An 18373-nucleotide genomic window follows, 5' to 3' on the forward strand; every position below is an offset into this window, starting at 1 on the left:
TCTATCCAGGTCTTTTATCCATTTGAGTTAATTTTTATGTGTGGTATGAAGTCTGGAACTTGTTTTATTCTTTTGCAAATGAAGATTCAATTTCGCCAGATCCATTTGTTCAAAGTCTATCTCTTCTCTATTTAAGGGGTCAACTTCTATTCAAAATTCAATTGCTTGTGTTTGGTTTTATTTCTGGCTTCTCTGTTCTGTTTCTTTGTTCTACAAATCTGTTGTAAAAATGTCAAGTTGTTTTGACCACAGTGGGTATGTTGTAGGTTTTGAAATCAGGGAATGAGAGGCTACTTACTTTGTTCCTTTTAAGTGGAATTTTGCTTATTCTGGATTTCTTTCCGTTCCATATAAATTTGGGGATTAGTTCTTTATATTTCATTAAAGAATTATATAGGGATCTGGATTGGAATTGTATTGTATTTATAGATTGCTTTGGGTGGTAATGACATTTTCAAAATAGTAAGTTTTCCTATCCATGAACATGGTACACTGTTCCACTTATGCAAGTTTCTTTTAGATTCTTGTAGTAACATTTTGTTGTATATTGTATTCTTGGCACAAGCTTTTGTATCTCTAGTTAGATTTTTTTCCCTAAATACTTTAGTACTTAATATTTCCAGTGGCTATTGTAAATGGTATTTTAAAAATTCTTTTGAGACTTCTTAATATACAGAAATTTTTTTCCATCTGTAGAAAACTTTTATAATTATCACATGACAAGAAGCTGACATAAAAATTTAAACATTCAGGGAATAAAAACACTTCAGAGCAGTATAAAACTGTGAACACACTAATTCCAACTTGAAAATCTCCAGGAAAACAGGATTACTGAAGAGTTGAGGTGACTTAAGCCAACTCAAAGTTGCCTTGATTCCTGACATCAATACTGGATCTATAACTTTATTGCAGTAACAATTGTTATTGTGGGAGCTACACACACAGAATAGATTTAAATTCATATAGCACAATATTTACATTAAGTCACACTTTAGAAATCAGAAAATGAAGTACAGCTAAAGTTTGACAAGGAAGAAAAGCACACAAGGCAAAATAGAGTTAACAGTGGAAGCAGGAAGGACTGTCTGCTCTTGAAACAACTCCTGAGTTTCTTCGCTATTGTCAGAAAACTACATCTTCTTAATCTGCTGGTCCAGATCATTAAAATGTGGGTGATTCTGGGCCACTTTCCCAGAAATGCGCTTGGCAGGGTCATAGACTAACATTTTTTAGAGCAAATCTAAGGTATTTTCATCCAGGTTTTTATGTGGGTCGCCAGGCTTCCTGGTTTCCATTTAGGAAAGGTGTTCTTATAGTCTTGTAAAGATTCCACTTCAGGCCACACTTAATTATTGGGGGTACCCAAAGCGCTGAAAATCCTGAAGAGTTGATCTATTTCTGAATCCCCGTGAAAAAGTGGTTTCTTAGTTGCTAGTTCCGCAAATATGGTGCCAATACTCCAAATGTCCACGGGAGTCGAATAGCGAGCTGACCCCAACAGGACCTCCGGAGATCTGTACCAGAGAGTGACCGCTTCATGTATGTATATTCTAATAGGTTTTCTGAATGCCCTGGCAAGTCTAAAATTGGCCAGTTTAATTGTGCCTTTGTCATCGATCTGTAGGTTGTGTGGTTTCAAGTCTCGGTGCAGAACTCTTCTAGAATGACAAAACACAATTCCTTGTAGAATTTGGTACAAATAACTCTTTACAAGTGAAGACTCCATGAACTGACCAGGAGCAATAGAGCCCAAATATTTCTTTTGGTCCATGTTTTATTGAATTTTGTATACTGACCTTGTAATGTGATCAAATTTTCAACTAGTTCCATCAATTTCTTGATCAAAATTTTGGGGTTTTTCTATATATAGAATCCTATCATCTGCAAACAAGGAGAGTTTTACTTGTGCTTTGCCAGAATGGATGCCTTTTATTTCTTTTGATGTATAATAACCTTGAACAAGACTTCCAGGAGTATATTAAATAAGAGTCATGATAAAGGATGTGTTAGTTGATTCCTGTTTGCAAGGGGAATATTTTCAGTTTTTCTCCATTGAGTAACATGCTGCCCAATGGTTTTGCACACTTGGGTTATTTTTTTCAAGTTAAAAACTACCGTGGAAGTTTCATCATCAATAAATCATCAACATTACCAATCATTTACAAGAGATTGAATATTCAGGTTCTGATTTTCCATCATGGCAAGATGCTACAAATATTCGTTAAGTCATAGCAATTAAATTCTTTTTCAACATTTGAGAGTTTGGGGTAATTGTCCTTGGTTTTAAATAAGTATGGTAATCCAAGCAACTACTTCTAGATGGCTTAAACTTTATATAATGTAAGGTAATCAATCAATCAATTACTCAATAATGTAGAAGGAAAGGTTCTCACAGTAAACTTAAAAATTTTCTCAAGGTACCAGCTCAAAGTCAATGAAAAATCAAATTAATATGCTGAAAAGGAACTCCCAAGCCATGTAAATAATGTAAGCTAATAAGGAAGCTAAATTTATAAGGTGGTTTTATTATTTTGAAGTCTCTTTCAGTAATCTTATTAGATCTTTACGGACATTTCCTCTTCTTACAGTTAATGTTATAGCCTAGAAATGATAATATTTATGAGCACACGGTAAAATATAATTGTCTGGTTTTGTTCTCTGGTCATTTAAATTTGCTTTACAGTGCTGAAATGAATACAATCATACCACTTTCAGAAGAACATTCAACATAGAAAACTACACCAAATGATAAAACTGCCCAACTAGTAAATTTGAAAATATAAGCAATAATGTGTATTTGCTGTAGGTGCTTATTTTACAGGTCACAGAAAACCTGGAACAGCCTTTTCCTAGTTAGTTTATTCGTCTTTCCTGGAAGTCGTGGAAGTGTCCAGCCATATACCTAAATAACCATCACCACCTCAGATAATTGCACGCTGCAAGGTCAAGTCCAATTAAAAATATCCGACACTCCCATATTTTCACTATGTATAAAATAATTAGAAAAGTCTTAATTTTTTTAATTGTCAAATGTAAGCATTTACGTGCATCTTACAGAACAGTAATAAAATGAGAGCTTCAGAGTGCAGCCTCAAGGCGCACTTGCTCTACCACATTTCTACCTTCCCTTCAGCTTCTTTATTCCTCTCAGGGGGGAGCATTTCCTGAACTCTATGTTAATAATTCCTTTCCCATCGTTTCAAGTTTTCTATTAATTCATATAGTAGCAAGCTTCAAACGTTCTTGGGAAACTCCCATGCCATTTCTTCATGAACTTTTGGGCACACTTTCAATTTTCTAAAAAGTCTACTGCAGCTATTTTGGGGAAGGAGTGGGGGACAGCAGATTTCTGAATTTAATTAAACAAAATAAAACTATGCCATTCTCTTAGTCTCTTCCTCTTTTTAACAACATTATTTCTTGTGGCGTGAGGGCAGTAGCCTCAGATGGGACTCCTTTAAGGTCACCGCGCTGGACAATTTCGGTTTTGTGTTGCACCGTCCCCCATGGTAACAGCTCTTTTGGCCCCGTCAGAATGGTGAGTGGCGGTGGCTGGGCTTCTGGGTGGTTGAGGTCATGGCTCAGGAGGTGAGCAACCTTATAGCTTTGTTTCTTCTTTGAGACTTGGGGACTGTCCTACTCCTTCCCTCCTGACAAGAAGAGGCCAGAGTTTTGTTTAGCTGGCCCCTGGCAGGATTTTAATATCCCAGACATTGCTCACTTCCCTTTACAGGAAAGGTTAGGTTTGGGAGGTTTTTGCACTCTTTCGCATAGTGTAGAACATGACGTTTGGGAGCTGAGTTATCCCAGTCGGCTGAGGTGTACCATGTGGCAGTGGGCCTAAGGTTCCAAAACCAGGAAATCAGTCCCAGAGGGTGTTTGGTTATGTCTGAGGAGAATCTGCAGGAAGGCCTTTCAGGAATATATGTACTGATCTACAATATCTCTATGTTTACATTCCTGTAGATAGTCCTAGCTATTCTCATCTATGCATGTACCTGTACCTACACATATATGAACATGTCCATATCCATCCTTACATGATATTAGACTCATTGTGTATTCTTTATTGGGGGTATTGCCCACTGTCTTAAATTTAAGGTTGCTTCTCCAAATACAATGCTTTCATTTGCAAGGATTCAAATAACAATGCTTTGGGTTCCATCACGGGGTTCTGACAGACATACTGATGTGGAATCTACTTGACTTCCAGAGGTAGACCCTCAGACTATAGAGACCTATCAGTTATGCAAAGAGTCCAAAATACCAGGCGCTTTATTTCCTACCTTTTCTAAAGCGTCTTGAGCTGTTGAGCTGCCACCTTCAAGTCTGCCACATAAAAACCATGCTGAGCCAACCCTGAGGCTGCGGCTTCTTGGGGGAACCCTGGACACTACCCACGGGACAATCCAGGTCTTCCATGTCTGTGTTCTTCGTCTTGTCTTGGAGTTTCACTGGAAGCAAGTTTCCCCTACCTTTGTTCCAAAATGTTAGTTTTTTTTTTTTCTTTCCCTTTACTCTATGGCAACTTTCCTTCCACATACCTTTTCCTACTTTAGTCCATATTCCACGGACTCTTCTCCTGGATCTATGAGTTATCTCTTGTCATCTCTAGTCTTTCTTGAGGACTTGACCTGAATCTATATGTTACAGTAAATAGAATGCAGGAGGAAAGGCCTGGCACCTTCAGTTAACGGTACAGTTATCACTCACGCAAGATTTCTGAGAGGGGTACCTGAATCGGCCTTCCGTCCGGCGTCAGCACTTCCTCTGAAAGCTCCATCATCTTCAAGGCCATGAGGGCAATGGGCTTCGCGTGGCAGAGACTCTTCCTGTGGAGGCCAGCGGCAACACAGTACGCATCCCCTATTGTCTCCACCTGCGGGAATGAGACACAGCAAAGGCAAGCGTATGATAATGAGTCCGGTAGAAATGCTTCCTTCTCCGTAATCACAAATGCTGCTGAAAAACATGTCAGCAAAACATCAATAAATTAAGCAATTAGCCAACTGAGTGTAATTAGAGCAGTTTGCAAACATCTACAGTCAAATTCTGACATCCCACTGTAGGGCTGTTCATCAACCTGATCATCGTAAGAGTTCATTGAAATTAGACACAACGAATTTAAGATCATTATTCCTCAGGAAAATAGAGCCATTGGTCTTTTGCCTGGACAATTTCTCCACTCAACAACCTTTAACCAAGTCACCTTTTTTTTTTTTTAATTGCTTTCAAGTATTCAGGTAGATCTTTTCTGGAAAATATTTTTCACCAAGTGTTCCACCTTCCTAATGGCATCGCACTCTTTACTATACCTGTAATTTGGTTGTCAGTTCTACTCTTACAATAGCTAACACGTACTGAATTCTTAAATAGGTATCATTAATTATCTCAAGTATTATACAGGCATCATCTTATTTAGTCTTCACAAACACCCCACTGAGGAGGAACTAGTTTGAAAACTGAGAAGTCCACATCAAATAGATTCACATTTTAGGACTATGGCAGAGGATCAAGCCATAATCATAAGATTTAAAAGATGGCAGGCACCTGGGTGGGGGTCTCTTTGCAGCAACTATTTGAATTCCAAAAGCAACGTATCTTATGATTGGCCATGAATGCAGGTAAATATTTTAAATGTATACCATGGTTAAAATGTCCTAAATTCCAAAGCAAATCTCCATGACATAAAAAAAATAGGGGAAAACTCATTTTAAAGGGAGAGTTCCTTAATTAGCCACTATAGCTATAGGGGTCAACTCTTCGATAGTTAAATAAGCATAATTCGTTCTATGCACTGAAATGTGACATTAACTGGCCAATTGAAATGTCTTCATTTTTGGGAAGTCCTCCATGGTCCTTGGTGCTTCCTTGGGAAGAACTACTGCTTCTTTCTACCCTTTCTGACAAGACTTTCCATAAATCTCCGCTGTAGGAATCATCACGGTGCAGTTGCAGTAAATGTCTGCGTATGCATCTGCTGATCTAGCTGTGATGTGAACGCCTTAAGAGATGATCTCAGTAATGGCAACACTTGGCATTGGGTGTTGATATGTGGTTGCTGTTGTGTGCCACGGAGTCGGTCCAGTCTCACAGCGACCCTCCAGGTGAAAGTAGGGCTGCCCTAGAGTTTCACAGGCTGTAATCGTTAAGTGAGAAGATTGTCAAGCCTTTGCGCTAAGGAAGCTGCTGGTGGTTGTGAATCACTGACCTTTCAGTTAACAGTCACGCTTATCTATCGTGCTACTAAGATTCCTATCGTAACAGATTTATTAATAAATCTCCAACAAAATGAAAGAATTAATTAATTAACTATGATCATGATGATAAAAATAATGAGGCAAATAATTTGCTTATTACCCAATATCCATAATTTATGAGCATCATATACATCTGTGTGCTATGTAGGAAAAAAATCTCCAAATAACTGTAACAGCTATTAACATAAATATATTAAGAATTATGCAATATTCTATTAGTTAAGGTTTATTATAACTGTGTTCTAACAGTATTGTAATAAAAAGGATTACTGTACTAAATTCACTGAGCACCAATTTGGGGAATATTATGAGAGCATTTAAGAAGCTCACTGGATAAAGATTGGCATATCAGATTCTTGGAATTATGCAAAAAAATGAATGAAACACATACAGACCTATTGTAAAGCTCAAATTTTTCTTATCAAGCGCTGTTGTCTGATGCCAGACAAATGGTAATAAATAATACATTAAGAACAGAACAGTAATACAGCATAGACATGCAGATATTTCATTCCAAAAACAAAAATATTCTTCTTCAACAGAATTCTCACTGCGGACAGAGCAGCACTGCCCCACCCTACACCGCCCTCATAATCATTGCTGTGCTTGAATCCATTCTTGCAGCCATGTGTCAGTCCACCTCACAGAGGGTCTCCCTCTTCTATGGTGGCCCCACTTTACCACACATGATGCCCTTCTTTGGGGACAGGTCTCTCATAATAAAGTATGGGAGACAAAGTCTCACCATCCTTGCTTCTAGGGAGCATCCTGACTATGTTACTTCCAGGATGGATTTGTTCATTCTTCTGACACTCCATGTATATTTAATATTTTTCACCGGCATTATAATTCCGATGTAGCCATTCCTTTTTGGTCTTCCTTATTCATGCTTCATTTTTCATATGTATATGAGATGACTGAAAATATCATGCCGTGGGTAGGCTTGCCCTAGATCTAAAAGTGACATCCGTGCTGTTTAGGATTTTAAAGAGGTCTCTTGCACAAGGTTTTCCCAATGCCATGTCATTTAATTTTTCTTTGTATGTTCCTTTTGATTTCTTGGCTGCTGCTTCTACGGACATTGTTTGTGAACCCAAGCTAACCGAAATCCTGCACATCATTGATCTTTTCCCCCATTTTTCATGATGGTGCTGATTGGTCCCGTTGTGAGGACTGCTGCCTTCCTTATGTTGAAGTGTATTCCATACTGAAGTTTGGAGTCGTTCCTCTTCGTCAAGTTCTCATCCCATTCAGCAAGCAAGGTTGTGGGTATATGAAAGGCTGTTAATGAATAGCTTCCTCCAACCCTGATTCGCCATTCTTCACATAGTCCAGCTTCTGGAGACATTCGTTCCGCATGCAGATCTAGTAGACGCGGTGAAAGGACACTACCCTGCCGCACACACTTCCGGGTTTAGGGTCTTAGGTGCTGCAGTGACGTTAGAAGCTCTGCGACCGGCATTTACACACCAAGGGTCACGTGTGGAGGACACACTTCAACAGGACCTTCTGACTGAGAAGGAAGCCTTGGTGATCTAATGCTGAAAAAAAGGCGAAGAAACCTTGTGAACGTTGCTTTATTTCATGCTGAAAAATGAGTCTCTCAGGACTAGTTGCCTCCTCAAAGAGGAGCCAACTTCACTGACCCGAGGAAAGTTTCTGGGAACTTCATTTGTTGATGTGCTAAGATTCCATATGAGAGGAAACAGAGGTATTCGTCATCAGAATGTGGACTTCATAAAATATGAATGTAGGGAAATTAAAAGTCATAAAAGATGAAATGGAATTCACAAAGATCAATATTCCTGGCATCACTATGCTGAAAAGAGCTGGTATTGGTCATTGTGGATCAGACAATACTATGGTTTACTGTGCCTGGAATGACCAGTGGGAGATGAATGGCATTATACAATCAATAAAGGGTATTTCTAGTTCTACCCTGCAGTGCAACACTGTCAATAACATGATTATATCCACACACCAACATGGAAGAGCAGTTAATATGATAATTCCACAAATTTACCTCTTTATGGTCATTTGTAAAGAAATAGCACATAAAAGATGGGCCAATGAATTATCAACATCTGTGTGTGTACATATATGTGAGATATGTGCACACATACAGAATGTGTGTGTGTGTATATATGTGAGATATATGCACATATACAGAATGTGTGTGTGTGTGTGTGTGTATAATATGGAGCCCTGGTGGTGTCGTGGTTAAGTGCTGCACTGTGATCCACAAGGTTAGCAGTTCAAAACCACCAGTAGCTCCACAGGAAAAAAATGGTGCTTTCTATTCCAATAAACAGTTACAGTCTCAAAAACCTATATGAAGCTGCTATAAATCACCATTGACTCAATGGCACTGTGTGAAAACATGTATAATATACATAACAATATAATATATATAATGCTTATACCTGTATAATACATATATAACATACATATATAGAGATCAATATATACAAATTATAACAAATTTATTTAAAAATCCATACACATTCATGTAAGCTTTTTAACATTTCATTTATAATTATTTTAAGTAACAGTGGCTATCATAAATAAAGTAGTTAAAAAGTTAAACAAGGTATCAAAAATTATGCATATTATGACATGACTCTTCACAATAATTCATAAACATCTAATATACAAAAAACAAACCAAAATCACTGCCACCATGTGGATTCTGAGTCAGTAATCCTGTCGAACAGGGCAGAAATGCCCCCTGGGAACTTCCAAGACACTCTCTCTTTACAGAAGTATAAAACCCTTTCTCTCCCAATGTACAAAAGAATCTCAAAATAGGCTGTTTCTCGCAGAATAGGGCAGATGATTCTGCAGTAGCAACACAAATTCCAAATCCCCATGTCCAAAAACCACAGAAGCTTCTTTCTCTTTCCTGTGGCACGGGTTTATGAACTGCAGAAGCTCGGGGAGACCGTGCCACACCTCTGCACCCCAAGAACAGGACTGGTGCCTGTCATGCAAGGGACAGGGGATTCGAGCGAGCGTACACTAGTTCTTAACGCTTCCCAGGTGTGACACACAGTCCCTCCCAATGTGTCAAGTGCTGAAGCAGTCATCAGACCACTGTTTATGTCAAGGGGAGCGTTGAAAGGAGTGCCCGAGAAAAAGAATCATAGGTATTTGTTGAACAATATTCATGAATCCATTAAATAAAAATTACTTCTAAATTTCAAATATCTAGATGTTTATAAAAATATAATATGCTTGTGTGATATTTCCACTTTCCAGTTTTTTTCAGTCTTTAATAATATAGGTTTCTTTTTTTTTTTAATATGGAATGCTTCACGAATTTGCATGTCATCCTTGCGCAGGGGCCATGCTAATCTTCTCTGTACCGTTCCAATGTTTTTTTTTAGTATATGTGCTGCCGAAGCAAGCACTAATGTAGCTTTCTAAGAAAACCCCATTCTTCTCTCCTTAATGGAAATCAGACCTACATATGTTTAGAAGATTTCAATATACATGGAAAGTTTAGGAGGTTCCCTTCACCTTCATCATTTGATTTTGCTTCATGAGGAACAGGAAAATGAAAATATTAATGTCATTTCAATTGTATCAAGTCCAATTTTATCAATTCATATCAAGTCTAATTTTTCTTGAAGTTATTTCCTTGAGTTAGCTCAAGACAAGCATGTGGACATTGCAAACAGACTGAGAAAAACTGTCCAAATTCTTGGGGTGGTGGTTTTTTTTTTCTGAATTCCTTCATAATTGCTTTCGAAGTTTTAAAAAATATAATTTTAAATACAGCAGAAGCAGTTTAAAATAGTGCACCGCATTTATTTTCAGCAGCTCCAACCTGTTCCTGAATGACATTGCACAGATACGATGGAAACGAAAACCCTTCGGCAAATGGCTGAAAACCTTCCTGAACAGAGGAAACCTACGTACCAAAAACATTCTGTACAACTGCTGTCCTATGTATTGCTGCAGAATCTTTTATCAAGTGTTTAAGATTTTTGCCTATCTTAGTACATCATCTTCAATCTATAATAATCAAATCCTGAGATTATCCTCCAATTAAAACATAGTGTAAACAACGTTGAAGGATACTTCTACAGGACCCATGTGGCGATATACCTGGTCCTGAGTTCCTGATTGGACATTTTCTAAGCTAGTTTGTACGCAAACCTTGGTGAGCCAGACCACAGGCTATAGACTACGGGGACTTTAAACTCAGTTCTTTTGAGGTGCACATCCTTCCTAGGCCACACATGAAGGACTTGATGTGGAAATACCATGAAATGAACTGAGATTTACCTCAACCTCATCTGTAGCCCTTGGACTTAAGGCTGACATTCTAGTGTGAGAAGCGGATGACTGCTAACCGAAGGGCACATTACAGGAGGACATCGAACTTTGCTTCAAATCTCTTGCCTTGAGGGTGCCCAATGAATGTGGCCCAGAGCTACCGTGTACTTGTTGTTTTAATAGCTGCCTTGCTTTGTTATGATGGGTATGACTCAAGTAGGCAGGGCTTGCTGTTGTGAATGAGTATTCTTGAAAGTTTTGTTCTATCACCAAACCCCAATGTTTGTGCAAATAGTATCCAGTCACGTAAGAGTGCATCTGTTCAAGTCAACAACTCATGTATTGTGGTTCATAACTGGCCTACACTTGTATAATTTCCTTCTCTAGAGCGTTTTAAATACTTACCATTGTCTAAACTAATGATACTATCAAAGTGTAGTGGTTACGTGTTCGATGCTAACTGCAAGATCAGCGTATCTAAACCACCAGCCAACTACACAAGGGATGGTAATGACCTTGCTATCATGCAGCATGCATTGGAAATTGGATGACCAGAGATGTAGTTAGAGTAAAATTTTAGTGCCTTCTCATTTGATCTCCAGTATGATCCATTTTAAACTTGTTCTGGTTTTTAATAATATCTGCTTTCTAATCAAATGAAGTTTTTATCTCTTTACTTTGTTATTGTTATTAGTCTATAAAAATATTTTTCTGTATATGAAATGCAGGGTTGGTATATCTATAAAGCAACTGGATTAATGGTTTCTTGGCAGGATAGCAGGGGAAGGCGAGAAGCAATGAGGAGCTAACAATCATGGTACGAGAATGAAGAAACAGCTCTAAACTGAATGTGGTCATGATTGTACAGCCCTTTGGGATGTAAGTGAACTACTGAATTGTACGATATGTGAGCGATATGACAACAAAACTGTAAAACACGCACGTCTTACTGCTATGCATTTGCTGGGTTGATTGATTTTAGTTTAGTTTTAGGTGATCTTTTGAAATATTTCAGTTCCTAATGGAATCTTATTCCTGCCATGATCTCCCCAAACACCCACACTTCCTTCTTCCTTAGAGGCTAATGTTCAAGAAACATCTAGGCTTCGTGGAAGTTTGGACACAGTGTGGACAAAAGAGTGTGCAATTTTATATACTGGACCCTCGGACCAACGGACATAGAGGAAATCTCATGAGAGCTTTAACATTTTATACTTCCTGTAGAGAAGGAGCCCTGGGGGTGTAGTGGTTACATGTTGGTTTGGATCCTCATGGTCCTTAGTTTGAAACCCCCAGCAGCATCACAGGAAAAAAGACCTGACTTTATAATGCTGTCTGATAACAGGGCTATTCACACCCTTCGGCTATGATTGGAGGGGGTTCACCAGAGGCTAAATCCATGGGGGGACCCTGCAAATGGATTTTGGCCTTCCATTGTCATCCATAATCTTCTGCAAGCCAGGAGTTCCAACCCATAGTTTTTATTAATGCGTTTTAATTTTGTTGAAAAACCACACAGCAGAAACATGCACTTTCAAGAATTTTATATGTGCAATTCAATAAAACATGATGATTCTATTCATCATGTGCTACCATGCTCGCTCTCCGACCCAGTTGCCTCAACACCATGCACGCGGACTGGTTATCCATAAAACTTATAATATGCGTCAGTTGCTATTATCAGTTTGATCTCCTATAAATATTTTTAACTGATCAATAATTATAAAAACAAATTCTTTACTGTTTTAACAAAAGTACAGCTGAATTTAAAGATGACTTTATGGAATAATTCTAGCTTGTGATCTGAAGAATTTCTCAGAGCAATAGATTTACTGGTTTCCAAGTCTCAGTGGGTCTAGTAAATCTTCTTTTTTAAAAAATTTAAAATTCTATTCCACATTTCCTCTTTTTAATCAAGATTCAACTATTGATTCCCTGATTAAAATCTTTAGTAATGGGATCCAGGCACGCTCTAGTTCTCTGGTCTACTGGCAAGAGTTCATGGCGTAATTAGACTGACAGTATAGTTTATTCTCAGTTTCTGAGTCTCATTGTTCCTACTTTGATTGTTACATGTGTACATATGTTCACAGCGTGATTACACTGAGAGGATCAGAACCAGAGAATGGTTTGAAACTAGACTTATTTACTATTTCTAAAGGTGCTGAAAGTGTCCCCAGGTAGTGCAAAATGATTAACACTTGGCTGTTAACTCACAGTGAAGATGTTAAAGTCCACATAGAGGTGGCTTGGAAGCAAAACTTGGTGACATCCCTTTGAAAAATCAGTCATGAAAATCCACGTCTTCTATACATGGGATCGTTATGAGTTCCAGTTGATTTAATAACATTTGGTATTAAAGGTCTTGAAAGTCCAATGGATGTATTAATTATTTTATTTAAAAAACCCATCTCAACAATAAAAGGAAAAGACCTATTTGCACCTCACTGAGTATACAAACCTTTAAGAGGGAAAAATAACTCAAACTCATTGCCATCAAGTCAATTCGGACTCATAGCAACCCTATAAGACAAGATAGAACTGCCTTTGTGGGCTTCCAAGACTGTAACTCTTTGTGGGAGTAGAAAGCCTCCTCTTTCTCCAGGAGTCTCTGGTGGCTGAGAATCGCTGACCTTGCAGTGAGCAGTCCCATGAGTAACCACTACGCCACCAGGGCCCTCTCTTCTAGGGAAAGTCCCAACAAAACAGGCAAGCGTATCTCAGGTCTCAGGCCTCACATTTTCACCATTCTCTCTCTGTTTGGGTTCTGTCACCTTCTCACATGCGAGTCCAAGGGACCAATGTACACGATTAATAGTGTGCATTATGTTACTCTGTGTGCAGATCTTATACTCTCCTCTATTAGATATTTATTAATTTTATTTCACTAGTCACTAACACAATAGTTATATAATCAATAAAGTTTTACTAATTGCCTGAATTGTATCCAATTTCCAGAGTTAGAATTATTCCCCATGCAAGTTTTTCACATGTGAAAAGTCAGGAGGATCTGACTTGGGGGTATGGTGACAGGTCCCACCAAGATTTACCATAAATCAAATCTCACTCCAACTAAGTCCCAGGTATTTGTATTTCTTCCAGCTCCATGGTGTTTCTTTTGAAATCTTCTGGTATATGATGAGATAAAAAGAGTATAACATTCACCCAGAGATTTAGTAGACCAGGAAAATAAAGAGTGAAAAATAATGATGTTGAGCATTTAATCTCCTCCCCCTATACTAGGGAAAAGCAATATGCACATAATCACCACCCCAGGCATATTTCTAGGAGGCAAAGGTCAAGCATGGCCCACACCCTACCATTCCTGACACCAACTGTCCCTCCCACAGGATTCAACTTTTTCAGCTGCGTTGAGTTCAATAATTAATTGTGATAGCCTCACAGATCATACAGACAACACTCATAATAATAGAATTGGTTAAGGAGTCTAACAGGTTATACTTGCTTAGACTACAATTAATCAGATGAGGCCACGTCTTCTCAGCTGAGCTTGCAATCGAGCCTCTCCCTGGCCTTTAGCTCTTCAGCCACAAGGCCCTTTGCCCCTTGCCCAGCTCATGCAATCTTACAAAGCTCTTTTAGGGCTTCCCATAAATGCCCAAAGGACACAGCATTGCTATAAGCCTCAGCTGATCGGCACTCTGCTCTAGTTCCATGGGCCAACACATCTAGCTCACCCAATTATGTGCCTGGTGGTACCCAACTCCACAAGCCAGACTCTTGCCCAAAGGCACTCAGTTTGGCTTGCTCTGGGGGCTCAGAATTCCACCACTCTGCCTCCCATGCCTGTTACTGGTTTTGCACCTCCTCTGGTGTAAAGCTGGCTCCTGGATCAGGGAGGCTCGTGGAGCAGGTATCTTGCAGTCCAAAGGACGCACTCTAGTCCTGATTCTTTTCCCTTGTTGGTAGTAGGATTCAACCCCAGCCTTCCTGCTTCCAAGATGGCTCACTAGTATCCAGAAGGAGGGCCCTCACAATGAACTCTGTCAGCAATCACAATGGAATCGTATTACTGTTTTCCTCCACCTTTCCTTACCCAGACTCATCAGTAAAAGTTTGCTGCTGTGAGGAACAAAGATTATGCCCATCTGTAGGCAACTGGACATTCCTTTACAGAGGGTCCCGGGGAGATGAGCCAGTCAGGTGCAGAATAGCACTGATGGAACATACAACTTTCCTCTATTTCTTTAATGCTTCCTCCCCCACTATCAGGATCCCAGCCCTACCTTAAAATCAGGCAGAGCATGTGCACGGGTGCAGATAAGAGGTGGAAACACAGGGAATCCAGGACCGATAAACCCCTCAGGACCAATATTGAGAGTAGTCATACCAGGAGGTAAGGGGAAGGTGAGGGAGAACAGGGGATCCGACCACAATGCTCTATATATAACTCCCCTCTCGGGGGATGGACAATAGAAAAGTGAGTGAAGGGAGACATCGGTTAGTGTAAGATATGAACAAATAATAATAACTTATATATTATTAAGGGTTCATGGGGAGGGAGGGAGGGAGGGAGGGATAATGAGAAGCTGATACCACTGGCTCAAGCAGAAAGAAAATGTTTTGAAAATGATGGCGGCAACAAATGTACAAATGTGCTTGGCACCATGGATGGATGTATGGAATGTGATCAGAGTTCTATGAGCCCCCAATAAAATGAGTTACCAAGAAAGTTGTACTAAATAACTCATTGCCTTTAAAAGTGTCAATGACTTTTCAGAGCGAAGCATCCTTAATCTGAAGCCCCGCCATTTCCTCCACAGCATCTTCTCTTTCTTCTACTCGACTCAGAGACAATGAACTTTTCAGACATTTTTTTGTCTTAATTTCAGACAACTTCCAGCTACGCACACACACACAAATGTGTGCGCTCTCAAATGAACAATGCTCAAGTGGCAAGGTAGATAATCAGAGATCCAAAGATAAATTTAGTATATCTAAGTGAATTGTGCATAAAGGTTTAGCAATTCAACTGGAAACACATTTAAGTTAGGATTTACTGATAAAAAATACCTTCATTCTTTAAAAATCCATCTAATTACACACATTCTGGTGGATGCTTCTGACCCATATCCTATTTCTTCTAAAGAAGCCTCCACCGAGTGCAGCAGACACAGCATTGGAAAAGGGGTCATGGATATAAAAACAACTGGTGTAGCTTGGGAATTACTCCCAAATGAGGGAAAGTAGAATTCATATGGCTACCTATCAAAGAAAGCTCTTCTCCCCCTTTAGCTTACTGAAGTGACTACTTTATTGAGTTTTGGGTGTAATTGGACACTATATTAGGTTCCCATTTGGTAATCTCCACACAAATTGCTCAATGACATTAATCAAATCACAATATGCCAACATGCTCTGTTGTGCTGTGTGTTCTTTTTTCTGGTAATCTACTTTCCCTGTCCCCTTGTCTCATATTTGCTTTTCAGTAATTATCTTTCTGATCTCACACTGGTTTTTAAGCATGCCACCAATCTTACAGGTAATAACCTTTATTTTCTCTCCTACACTACTTTTTTCTGTAAAAAGTTATCTCAGGGACACAGATTAACTTTATGTTTAATGAATGTCTCATGGCAATGGTCTTGGGAACCTCTCCATTCTCTGCTGTTTAGCTTAGCTGGCTTTAAAAAAAATGAGAACTTGAACTCTGTCCATATTTTTCTCCCATTCTAACTGGGACCAACAGGCCCAACTGCCAACAGTAACTCCAGTCAGAATGGGCAGGGGTGACTCTGGATACCATCTAGTTCTTCAGGTGTTGGATAGATGGAGTTATGGTTCACGTGGATTGCTTTCCTCTCTGAAAAGCTCTTCTATTGGCAGAACTCTCAGTAGCCCTATCCATGTAAACTCGAGTTCTTTCCCAGAAATTCCAGCCATTTGGAAATTTACTACTGCTTAGGCTACAGGTCTGTCATAGAATTTAATGAATACTGAGACAGGTGCCAAAAAAAATAGAGCTGCCATTCAAAACACTTCTCTTTATTCCTAAATTACCCACCATGGTGGGTTCAAACTGCCAATAATTATCCCACAGCACAAGAGAGAGTCTTTATTTCTAAAATCGACATGAACTTTTAAAAACATTCATGGACTTTTCATTTTTCTTTACAGGCAGGCAAACCCGTTCGAGCTACAATAGTGACCCAATCTCCGCACGTCCTCCTCCATTATTGGAACTGGCTGGATGCTCCAGCCACAGAAGACTAGCTCACTATTCTTCCACAAGGTTCTCTACCGCCCACCACCATGTGTATTCTCAAAGCCATTGTCTTACCGACAGTCTTCCTACTCACATTTTCACAAAATAGCAAAAGGAGCCCTGGTGGCATAGTGGTTATGTTTTAGGCTGCTACCTATGAGGCCAATAGTTTGAAATCACCAGCCACTCCAAAGGAGAAATCTGAGGCGTTCTCTTCTTGTAAAGCGTTACAGTCTCAAAAACTCACAGGGAGAGTTCTACCCTGTCCTGTAGGGTCACTGAGTCAGCATCGAATCACACGGACTTAGTTTTGATTTTTAAATTATTTTTAAGCAATGTTATTTAGGGATTGGTTTATTCCATCTTTAAATGGGCTCCCAGAGAATTGTGAAATGTATGCTATAGTTTCCATAGACCCATAGTAAGTGCTAATTAATGCTAATTGATTTCACAAAAGTGAATAGTGTAGTGACCAATTAGCAAATCAGATGGGAACATTTTATTAAATATTTCTTTTTTAATGGAAAGAATCTAATTTCCTAGAGAATCTAAAGCAGCCACCTTTCAGAAGCAGAGCATCAGGTGTGTCTTCAGAGGAAACACTGAGTGGGTTCAAAGTGCCAACCTTTTGGCTAATGATCATGACCTTAACCATTTGCATCGCCCAGGGATTCCACATTCCTATTAAATTTCCATTAATTAAGAAGCAATGTTCCACAGGTATTATTAAGAAATTAAAACTATGAATTTTAAAATAGCCAACAACAGCAGTACTGGCACACATTTTACGAATCACCTGCAACAATCACAGGAGACCAATCCCACTGTCCCTGTTTTACAGCTCCAGAATCTGGGCACATAATTTATATTACTTAATCCACTAAATGACAAAGAAAATATTAAAATCATTTTTTTCTGGCTTGAACTATGTCTTTGTTAATTTTGCGTGCCAACTTGGCCAGGAGGGCGATCATAACTCTGACCACACGTTGTCTAGGGCGTCGTCTCCCCGGTGATTAGCTGTCATTTCCCTCGGTGACAAGCAACGTCAGCAACAGTCCTCTCGGCTTCTCTGTTATCACAGGGCTAAAACGTGCCCTGCGGGATGTTTTCTTGAGGAGTGTCACTAGCAATGGGATTTGCTAACTGGAAGAAGGAGTTAGAGACCAAGGCTTTCTTTTGAGAGTCGCGTAACAAAAATTCTACCCCATCTCAGATTTTGGAATAAATATGTCATTATATGATAAATACATATGTAAGAAAAATGTTTTGCACTATCTCAAGGTCGGTATTATCATATTAGATAGCTCTTCTAGGTTCTAAGCACCTTAAAAACACACCCACACATCCCGAATTAGCAATCTAACATGAATTTTCTAACCGATTTCTTAGTTTCCAAATCATTCAGTCATGTTAACCATTTTGAATCTTGCAACGATATCTATAATACTTTTCATTGAAACTTAAGAGTCTCACTTTTCCAGTTTAAAACATAGTTTGGGAAAGTAAATCCCAACCATTTAACACTTGTCAGAAATGAATAACCGATCAGAGGGAGCAGAGAAGATTCACTTTTCGTGAACATTCCTTTGGTCCACTCCATGTA

At 39.1% G+C, this 18373-nt stretch overlaps 1 protein-coding gene and 2 pseudogenes across 1 annotated transcript in view; all 3 read right to left on the minus strand.

The window, feature by feature from the left end:
* GUCY1A2 (guanylate cyclase 1 soluble subunit alpha 2) overlaps nt 1-18373 on the minus strand; it is a 318287-nt gene that overhangs the window by 105679 nt on the left and 194235 nt on the right. The window contains exon 6 of the mRNA XM_075546543.1: nt 4736-4879. Coding sequence (XP_075402658.1) covers nt 4736-4879 — 144 coding nt within the window. The remainder of the gene's footprint in view (nt 1-4735; nt 4880-18373) is intronic.
* On the minus strand, nt 1131-1771 carry LOC142445048 (cyclin-dependent kinase 1 pseudogene; annotated as a pseudogene).
* LOC142447507 (U6 spliceosomal RNA) lies at nt 9557-9670 on the minus strand (annotated as a pseudogene).

This window comes from Tenrec ecaudatus, chromosome 4, assembly GCF_050624435.1.
Source record: "Tenrec ecaudatus isolate mTenEca1 chromosome 4, mTenEca1.hap1, whole genome shotgun sequence".
Classification (NCBI taxonomy): domain Eukaryota; kingdom Metazoa; phylum Chordata; class Mammalia; order Afrosoricida; family Tenrecidae; genus Tenrec; species Tenrec ecaudatus.